The sequence below is a fragment of the Marmota monax genome, unplaced genomic scaffold, assembly GCF_021218885.2.
Source record: "Marmota monax isolate L192 unplaced genomic scaffold, Marmota_monax_Labrador192_F-V1.1 WCK01_AAM20220418_F8-fsc00066, whole genome shotgun sequence".
Taxonomy (NCBI): Eukaryota; Metazoa; Chordata; class Mammalia; order Rodentia; family Sciuridae; genus Marmota; species Marmota monax.
The window spans coordinates 2,462,451-2,472,884 of NW_026692805.1; the positions used below are offsets into that span (position 1 = coordinate 2,462,451).

Below are 10,434 nucleotides of genomic sequence, written 5' to 3' on the forward strand. Positions count from 1 at the left end.
AGTAATAACTGAATTATGTACAGAACACAAGTAAAATTCTACAGAGAAGCAGTTTTCCTTAAGAGTCTTAAATTGAATTAAAATTGTTGCCTATTCTGTTGGATACTGATATGGCCTCATAATTGACATAGTATCCCTAAACCAATTTTGATTTTCCACATTGATTCAAATATTCATTCACTTAGTTGAAAAGTCCATGTCTGCTCTAAAACCATTTAAAGTTCAGGCTTATTTCTCTTAAAACTAATTTCTAGTCATTTAAAAAGTTTTCCCATTAATAATAAAAAAAAACAGAAGAGTTGAAATCATTGTCTGAAGAATTTCTTACTCTCAACTGTATTCAGAACAAAACAAAGTAATATAACCTGGAATGATAAAAGCAAATAGTAATTCAATAAAATCTAAGTGTCTTAGTTTGGGCTCTTTGGGTTGCAAGTAAAAGAAACTTAAATACAAATGGGAACTAATTAAAGTAACTGAGTTAACCTTAATGTGAAACCTATGGATAAGAAAGGAAGCCAAGTGACTGAAAATCCATTTAGATTTAAATCTTTGCCTCTCTACCCATCTTCATCATTTTTCTCTTCCTTTACAGACAAGCAAAGAATGTCTCCCATGAAATGACTTCTAGAAATTGACCAGCATCTCTGTCCAAAGAGAGAATCTAATTGTCTCAGCTTGGATCATGTGACTATTTCTGGCCAGAGGGCAGAGTCTCCCAGTCTGGCTGCCAGTGTCCATTCCAGTGAAATGAGACATTCCCTGAACTGGGATGAAAAGACATCAGAAAATACCTACTACAATATGACTTTTACTAACGTATTCTCCTAGACCTTCTTCCATGAAACAAGTATTTATCTATCTCAAAAGTAAATATGGTTAGTTCCTGGTACATCTGTCCAATTTGCTTCATATTTTATGCTCCAGCCACAAAGAATTGCCTGTAATTCCACCTCCCATCCTCTATTTACCACCCTATCCACCCCCACAATCAACTCATTTCATGCCTAAATTCCTGTGGTCTTCTGTGCTTGTAATGGTCCTCTTCCAATCTTCTTTACTACTTAGGAGCCATTCTCTATATGTCATTGCTTCCAGGAGACCATCCTACGCTAGTCTCTTCTTTCTTTCATGCATCATAATGTCATACACAGAATTCTGTATCTCCAGAGTTTGTGATTTACTCTCTAGTTCTTGACATCTTTATAATCTCAGGCATGTGAGCCTGGACTACTGGTGAGAGCTCTCATATAGTCGAACAAATACACTCTAAAATAATTTCCTTTTAGCTAATAATTTACCCTGTAAACTTCAAAGAGGGGCTGCATCTGTAGCTCAAGTGATAGAGTACTTGCCTAGCAAGCCCAGGCCCTGGCTTTAATACCCAACACAGCAAATAATAATAATAAAGTTAAAGGAGTGTCATAACCTGAAATGTATGGTCCGCCCAAAGCCCTTAGAAATGTTAACTTGAGAAAGTTCTAACAGTATTAGGAAGTTTTGATCAAACCCTTTCTTCCTCTGGCTGTCAGCTGGCCCTTGAGAAAGACCTGATGTCCTGATCAGTTTATTCTCCTTTTAAAACTTCTGCTGGGCTTGTCCTTCCCTCCTTTTAGATGCGATTTTAATCTAGCAAAGTAGTGGTGAGGGCATCAATTTATTAAACTTTTATTTTTCTGCATATGAATATTATTTTTCAAAGGCAATTTCATCCTGCAGCTCTGTAGACTTTCAATAACTTTAAACTACAAGGTTAGGCGTTTCTTATATATTTGCCTTAATTTTCAGTCCTCATTTTTTCCCTTAGGGTTTTCTGTTTGTTTTGTTTTGTGTTTGGTGGTGGGGAATGGAATCCAGGGCTTCACACATGCTAGGCAAGCACTCTATCACTGAGCTACGCCCCCAGCCCTTTTTACTCAGGTTCAATTCTCCACTCTCCTCCTAAATGAAATGGGCTTCTCTTTCTGTTTTTCCCTCCCTTTACACATATCAGGTAAGAAAACGGTGGGTGACCTTAAAAGGGGATTTTGTAAATGGTTGACTTTTGTTAATCTCAGATTTTAAGGGGAGAAGAGAAAAGAGCATTTCCTCTAATAATAAGAGTTTTAAGTTTAATTTCTCTTCTAAATAAATAAGCAACAGCAAAAGGCCCCAGACCGCCTTGGATACCTTGGGGTCGGCGGCCCAGTGAGCCCAAATAAAATGAATTAGTATCCCAGGAAGGAGATCACTGTGGAGCTGATATTGATCAGGGTCAGCCGGTGTGTTTGCCTGCGATTGTTTGGGGGGTGGTTAATTGAGTGTCAGTCTCGGCCAGTGTCGTCTCGCTGGCGCCGGTTGCTTTTGGATTTGCTAATTTTCGTTAAGTGTCTTTAGCCGGCTCCTCGTCCCCAGTCTACCAGGGAGAACCTAGCGGCTCCAACTGATCAACAGTCTGTCTGTCTGGGCTTTATTGATCACACAGGGCGGGCGACTGGAGGCGGATGTGCAGAGGGGGAGGGCGGGGGGAGGTTGAAAGCAGACCCCAGCACCCCGCCGCCTGCTTCCATGCTCCCCACCGGACTCCCGCTCGGCCGCACGCGAGAGGGCGGGACTCCGCAGGGGCTCCTAGTCCGTGGCAAGTCTGCCACGCCCGGGCATCGCCACTTGTCCCTGGAGCTCCGGAGACACACAGCATGGCCCAGGATGGGGATGGGGGTAGGGGGAGTTAGTCCGAGGGTGGCCACGTGGGTCCCTTACTTTTTTCGGTTGGAACAAAAGAGAAACCACGTGTTGGGGCACGCTGCCCCGAGGCTGAGTTGTAAGGATCCCGGAGGCTAAAGACAGGCGGACCCAGTAGCTGGGCTCACCCAGCGCTGGCCAAGGTCACACACGCTCAGGCCTCCGCCAGGGGGCGCGCGAGAGACGGCGACTGCCGGACCCTCAGCCCCAGACACCGGCGCCGCTAGGAGCCTTAGGGCAGGTCCCCCCTCGCCCGCGTCTGGTCCACCCTCTCGGCTGCCGGAGGGATCCACCAGACTCCAGCGGCCAATCGGACGGCGCCGTCGCTGCCGGGGCGGGGCTTGGGGCGGGGCGGCGCCAGGCCGGCTCCCCGAGCCGGGCGCTATTTACGGTGCGGAGCCTGGCTGGCCCGGCCGGTGTGGCGGGAGCTCTCTGCTGGTCCCCTCCGTGGGCTATTTCGGAGCTCCCACCTTCTTCACGGAGCAGCGGGTCAAGGGGGCACGAAGCCGGGAAGACCACGCTGGACTGCAGCGGCGCCATCAGTGAAAGTGCGTCCGCCGAGCAGACTGGGGCGTAAGAGTGACGGGCACCGAGTCACAGCGCAAAACTTTTCTCGACTTCTCGGCGCGTCCTGCAGCCACGATCCATGCTGCCGCCGCCATCCGGACCCTGGCCCAGCCACTGACGGCGTCTGGCGCGCGGGGAGGACCCATGCACTGCTCGTTCCGGGGGTCGTAGGCTGCTGCTGCGCCGCGGCTCCGGGAGCGGCGGGGGCGCCGCGGCCGAGGGAGACGTCAATGGATCGCCACTCCAGCTACATCTTCATCTGGCTGCAGCTCGAACTCTGCGCCATGGCGGTGCTGCTCACCAAAGGTGTGTGCCCGCCGGGCGGCCGTGGTCTGGCGCGCGGATCCTGGGGAGGGGCCCTGCGGACGCGCGGGAGCTGGGGACCGGGCTGCCGGGCTGCAGCCGCGGGGCTTTGAAGCCGGCTGCCAAGGCTTTGTTAGCGGCGGGCGAGTTCCCTCCCGCGCCGAGCCGCAGGTCGCGACAAGTTGCTGTGTTCTTAGAAGTTGTGGCGGTGGCCTCGCGGCCGCCCCCTCGACCCCGGGTCCGACGCCCTGAGGTGCAGTCAGGCCTCTCCGCGAGCTGGTCAGGTGTTGCGAAGCTTGTCGGTGAACTCCTGGACGCTGGCGGCCGCAGGGGACGGGGGCGGGAGGATCTGCTGCTCGCCGCCGCCCTCGTTGCCCCGCGCAGCGCGGGACTGACCCAAGGAAAAGCAGACCCTAGCCCTAGCTGCACCATGCCTGTGTTTCTCAGTGTCTGTCTCTGAGTCTCTGTGCGTCTCTGTCCTTGTCTCTAAATGTGTCTTTGCGTTCTAAGAGCGACCGTGTGGCTTTGCGTGTTTCTGAATGTGTCCGGGTGTCTCTTAATGTCCCCGTGTCGCTGAGTGTATCTCTGTGTCTGAGTGCATCTGTGTGTCTTTGTTTCTGAATGTGTGCATCTGCCTGTCTCTTGATGTCTCTGTCTTTGAGTGCGAGCGGGTTGGTTTTTCTGAGTACCTAAGTTTCTGTGTCTTTGGGATCCAGCGTGTGTGGATCTCCCTGAGAGTGTAGGTGGGGTGTGTGTCTTGATGAGCGAGAGAAGGTGTGTTGCGTTGCTCCTTAGTGCCGGAGAGGAGTAGATGCTGTCAGCGGTCCCATTTCCCACTCACCTTCTATTTTGCAAACACTATTTTGAAAAGACAGCAACTTCTTAGCCCTGCAGGCTTTCATCTTTTAGTTCCAAACGACCTTTCTAGATTTCAAGGTTCTTACCTCCCTGCCATGGACTTTAACTACTGTTCTATGAACAGATTTTTTTTTTTTTTAATAGGAAGCATTATTTAGCCTTTGCACCCCCCATTTTTCCTTAATTGCCATGTAGCAGGCATGAGGTTAAAGGATAAGCTGGCCCAGCAAGGATGATGTGCTACAGTATTTATTTATTTTGGAAGGAAGGGTGTAATTAACCCTAAATAACAGCCCTCTGCAGCTTGCAGAGGGGAGCCTCCTGGCCCTATCAAAGGCCGGCAGAACAGGGAGGGACTGAGGCTGACATGAAGTCACAGATACCGAAACTATGCGCCTGATAATGATATAATTAGGGGATCAGAGATTTCTGACTGCTGTGGACTTCAAAAGCTTTAAAAGAAGCCAGCAGTCTCTCCTGTAGCCATCTTGACTAAAGCAGACATTTTTGTTTAATCACTACATACAGTAACTAGAAAAGGGGAAACAGAAGAGCATTGTTCACTGTTTCAAAATACCAGTCCCCTCCTGGCCTTTTACATGCCACAGGAAGAAACTTTATGAAACGACAGAAATATAGTTTTAATACAGTAGTACAAAAGTCCATTCTCTTCGCCAAAATGTGGCTCTTTTTTTTTTTGGTTTTGTTTTGTTAATGTCTTAGAACTTTCCCAGTTACCTGTCAATTTTTTATTAGACAGTTTTAGGTCATTGAAAATACAGTATTTTAAATAGACTCTCATAAACATTGAAGCAATATTTTACTTGTATTCAGTTTTCCTATTCTGCACCAGGTCTGAGCCTGACAGGCTCAAAATGAACATAACATCCGTCTTATTTATACTTCAAATTTTTATGTGAAATTTATCAATCTAGGGAAATTTATCAATCTAGTCATCACCACCTTAGACTGGTTGAGCTTTACGTGAAGAATAAAGCAATTCCGGAAAGAGCAGAAAAGGACTGTTGCAGAGCAAGGTCCTTACTTGAAGCAAAGGAGACTGGAGAAGGAGACTTGGGCCCAAACCCAGGATGGCTAGTGCAGAGTTAGGAGCAAGACCCCAGTTTTGTGCTGTTAGTAGGTTGCCAAAGATCTGTGTTTAGTTGGATGTTTTTTCTTTGAGCTGAAGCATTAGCAGCCTCTAGTGAAAACTGAGCACACCATGTGGTGGCCTGGAATTTGGGCAGATAATTATATGAGACACCTTACTCAGGCATTCACAGAAAAAGGAGGAGGAAGAAGAAAAACCTGCAGCCCCCAGCATTTAATTCCAGAGTGAAGGTTTCAGTAACTAAACAAATCTTCTGATTGGGAAACTGGGAAGAGGTGTGTGCATTAGTTCAGTTTAGCCTTCACTGTGGCCTGTTAACAATGACCAGAGTCCACCAGGTTGAGTATCATAGTGACAATTTCAGACCCAGAGTATTTCAGCTAGACATCCACATTCAAACCTCAAATCTTGCATTGTTACCAAATGTTAACAGAGCCTTGCAACTCACAAAATAAGTTTTATAAAGGAAACTTTTAATCACTTCCTGTAGAAAAATTTGAGGTTTCCTTAGGATTTTTCATTCAACCAGCAGAGGATTTTCAGTTTCAGTGTTTCCCCTTTTAGATCACATGTTAAATTACATGTAAAACTGAGGAGGAGGAGAAGTCAGCCTTTGCAGTTTTATGTCCCCCCACCCCCACCCCTTTTATGACTTTCCATTTGGGCTGAAAGAAATTGACTTTGGCAAGCAAACCACTAATTGTAAACTGCCTAGTTCCTGTTTTACAATATACTGACTAAAAGCTCCTCGGCATGAAAAGATCTTTATAGGCAAAGTTTGCCTTTTCTAGAGAGGTTGCAAATAGCTGCCCAGTTTCATAGTTTTAAAACCTCCTGACCTGGGCAATTTCTAGATTGTTGTGTTTCTAGTTAATAACTTTATAAGGTGTTAGCTCCAGCTCTTAAATCTTGGCACAGTCCTTTGGGATAGTAAACAATTCAGTAGTTCCTCCAATCAAATATTTATACTGACAAAACTCAAAGCTTAGCGTTTTTATCATGTATGATTGTGTTAGGAGTATAATTAATGTGATTTACCTTATGGTAGAAAAAAATATAATGATGACTTTTCCTTCAGAAACAAAAGTAGTTTTAATTACTCTAACTCATCAGAAATCTGCTGCTAGGATTAATACATTCCTAAAATTGTAACTAATTGACATTTAAGCACTTATGCTTAAAGGTGTTTCCAGTCCCAGTGAGGACGTGAACTGCTATTGAAAGCAATCAATTTGAATGATCTAAAATTAGTGTCCTTGAACTTGGTATTCAGCAATTGCTTGCATAGTTGCTTTATCTATTCCCTGAATTGAAGTTTGACTGGTTTCTCATTGTTTTCAGGAGAAATTCGATGCTACTGTGATGCTGCCCACTGTGTGGCAACTGGTTATATGTGTAAATCTGAGCTTAGCGCCTGCTTCTCTAGACTTCTGGATCCTCAGAACACAAATTCCCCACTCACCCATGGCTGCCTGGACTCTCTTGCAAGCACAGCAGACATCTGCCAAGCCAAACAGGCCCAAAACCACTCTGGCACCACCATGCCCACATTGGAATGTTGTCATGAAGACATGTGCAATTACAGAGGGCTGCACGATGTTCTCTCTCCTCCCAAGGGTGAATCCTCAGGTAGGTAGAAGCCGTTCCTAACCCAGGTGCCTGCCTGATCTATAGACCTGTGCCTGATCTATAGACCGTGTGGCAGCCACGACTTTGTGTGTCTGCTATTGATTTTGTTGTTAATGTAATTAGAGATACCAGAGGGAGAAGCATGGCTGCATGCAAAGATGAGTGGCTTTGGTCTGCCTGAGCATTATATGTCTGTCTATATAATAGGTTTTGCCTGTTTTTAAACATTTTGAAGACATCAAAAGACCATTACATTTCAGTGATGACAGCCAAGCTTCTTTGGATAGTTTTGCGATATTTATTTCTAAAAAACTGTTGAAATAATTGTAAGCTACTTTTTAATGGGATTCCTTGTTTATAAAGTGGATATCTCTAAGAGGAGTTATTCCACAGTCTGATCATTTTATTTGTACTCCTTTAGGACAAGGAAACAGATATCAGCATGATGGTAGCAGAAACCTCATCACCAAGGTGCAGGAGCTGACCTCCTCCAAAGAATTGTGGTTTCGGGCAGCAGTGATCGCAGTTCCCATTGCTGGTGGGCTGATCTTAGTGTTGCTGATTATGTTGGCCTTAAGGATGCTCCGAAGTGAGAACAAGAGACTGCAGGATCAGCGGCAGCAGATGCTCTCTCGTTTGCACTACAGCTTTCATGGACACCATTCCAAAAAGGGCCAGGTTGCAAAGTTAGACTTGGAATGCATGGTGCCTGTCAGCGGGCACGAGAACTGCTGTCTGACCTGTGATAAAATGAGACAAGCAGACCTCAGCAACGATAAAATCCTCTCCCTCGTTCACTGGGGCATGTACAGTGGTCATGGGAAGCTGGAATTTGTATGACAGGGTCTTATCTGAACTAAACTTCTTGAACCCTTGAAGGTCTTCGAGTTCTGCTGGACAGGAGCACTTTATCTGGAGACAAACAAAGTCATTGAATCATTTTTGATAGACAAAATGACCTCTGCAAACAGAATCTTGGATATTTCTTCTGAAGGATTATTTGCACAGACTTGAATACAGTCAAATGTATTATTTGCTTTAAAATTATAAGAAGCAAAGAGAAGACTATGTACACACTGTTACCAGGGTTATTTGCATCCAAGGGAGCTAGAATTGGGTACCTAAATAAACTAAATGTGCTCTATGTAAGCTCCTACATCTTGATTTATTGTAAAGATTTTTAAAATATATATATTTTTTGTCTGAAATTTAGTGGTGTCTTTCATAAATTAAAAAGTTAAAGTGGTGGGGCTAGGGATGTTGCTCAGTGGTAGAGTGCTTGCTTAGCATGTGTGAGGCCCTGGGTTCGATGCCCAGCACCACAAAAAAGAAAAATAACTTAAACTGTAAGAGTACCTGTTAATTACACAAATGAAGAGCTATTGTTGCTCGTACTTTATTTTCAACTACAGAATTTGGCTGGATTTTCTTTTTGTTTTAATAATGAGACCAAGATCTTGTTTATTCTCAAACAAACATGCAATTTTCTTATAGCATGGAGTTTCTTAAGTGTATATTGATCATCATTCAGTATCTTACCTACTTTTCTTTCAAAGGATAATTCTGGTAAGATTTTTTTTTTTCCTTTTTACTTAGTCCTTGGTACTAAGGACTAAGTCCAGGGCCTTGTGCATACTGAGCATACACTCTACCTCTGAGCTACACCCCCGTCCATCCCTAAGAGAATTCTTAAAACTTATTTATACCAGGTCAGATGATTGATGCTTTTTTGAAGTTGCCATAGCAAAGGTAATATTTATCAGCTTGATCCAGTTCTGGGATACCTTTATAAATGTGTCCACCTATACCCTAACTAAACATATTTTTTGGTAATTAAAGTTAACCACTGTCTAGTTTTACAACGGATTGACTATTCTGCCTCAAACCAAATTAAATAACTAAATATTTTGTCTCCCAAGTTAGCCAGACTTTATTGTACAGTGCTCCTGGTTTTCAAATTTTCTTCAGTAGTTCAGTTGATTTTTTTTTTTAACTTATTTTAATCCTTAGAAAGGTTTTCAATAGTAAACATATGCCAATTGAGAATTAACACAGTGCTATTAGATTTCTAAACCCTCAATAATCCTTTTAATATAATCAAATAAAACATAGGCATTAGCCTGTAATTGATGCAGCTACGTAACCCTTGCTGCCTCCTATAAGACATTTGGTAACACAGCCCAGCCTGAATTTAAAACTATACCATATTTGTGTACTCTTCCCTCAAATGGATCTTGGTTATCTCAAAAATGAGAATAATATGCAATGGAGGTTTTTTTCTTCAATTCTTTTGTATATTTGAGATTTTTTTTGCTTCAAAATAGTTTAGCCTGCGTAATTTGAGGATGAGGTTTTCTTGTATTAATATTAAAAGCATTTTTGCATACTTTATTATTAGATTATTTTATGATAAGCTTAATTTGGGTTCCTTAAGACAGGTTCAGTAGTCAAGTTCATGGAAGAATCTGAATTGAAATGACTAGTATAAAAATGAGTAGATTATTTTGACAATTAATAGATCACTGCCCCAAACAAATTAGGCTATGGAATAAATACACATTTTAATAAATGACAGCATTTGTATTGTGCTTTTTGAGATTGATGCTTCTTACACGCCTATCTTGTTATTTATAAAAGGTGTTCTTCTATTAGTGTCAATTAAATTTTTTTTTTTTTAATTTGGTGTTGGGAATTGAACCATGGCCTTGTACATGCTAAGCATGTGCTCTGCTGCCCAGCAGTTCTGCTACCTTAAGTGTATCAGTTTTTTGAGGAAAAAAGGAATGATTGAACTCAGCCATTCAAACCTGACTACAGGAAAACTGATCAAAATTGTTGGTGAAATTTTACATCCTTATCTCTACTGTCTGGCTCTTGATCAAAGTACAGTAGTTTTGTTGCTTGAATATGGAGACTTCTTACCCCTCAAACATTCTTTTTTGTATAGCATCATTCATAGTAATGGTTTAGCCATTATCAGCTATGTGTAGTCAATTTTTCAAATTTTCTTCCTCTTGTTTCACCTGATTTCTTCCAAGTATCAGTTAACTAGGAACTCTGCAAGTTATTGGGAAATAAAGGACTTAAAGTTATATGTTTTCAAATCTGTAAACCTCATCCTACTGGAAAGGCTTGAGTCCCTTAATGGAAGATAAATGTGAAGAGATTCCCAATGCCTCTTGTTCTGTTGTGCACTCAGGAGGCTGTCCTTTGGCCCCTGGCCTCTCAAGACTTTTTTCTGGGAC

At 43.4% G+C, this 10,434-nt stretch overlaps 1 protein-coding gene across 1 annotated transcript; it reads left to right on the forward strand.

Annotated features, from left to right (window-relative positions):
• The first annotated feature begins 3,096 nt into the window (after positions 1-3,096).
• On the forward strand, positions 3,097-9,763 carry Bambi (BMP and activin membrane bound inhibitor). The gene is made up of 3 exons (XM_046448381.2): positions 3,097-3,594; positions 6,902-7,189; positions 7,611-9,763. Exons 1-3 carry the CDS (start codon positions 3,519-3,521, stop codon positions 8,027-8,029), a joined length of 783 nt encoding a protein of 260 aa, XP_046304337.1. The 5' UTR covers positions 3,097-3,518; the 3' UTR covers positions 8,030-9,763.
• The last annotated feature ends 671 nt before the right edge of the window (positions 9,764-10,434 follow it).

Coding starts and splice junctions, on each gene's coding strand:
- Bambi (XM_046448381.2), top strand. CDS start 3,519: ATGGATCGCCACTCCAGCTACATCTTCATCTGGCTGCAGCTCGAACTC. Junction 3,595..6,901: donor GGCGGTGCTGCTCACCAAAG/GTGTGTGCCCGC, acceptor CATTGTTTTCAG/GAGAAATTCGATGCTACTGT. Junction 7,190..7,610: donor TCCCAAGGGTGAATCCTCAG/GTAGGTAGAAGC, acceptor GTACTCCTTTAG/GACAAGGAAACAGATATCAG.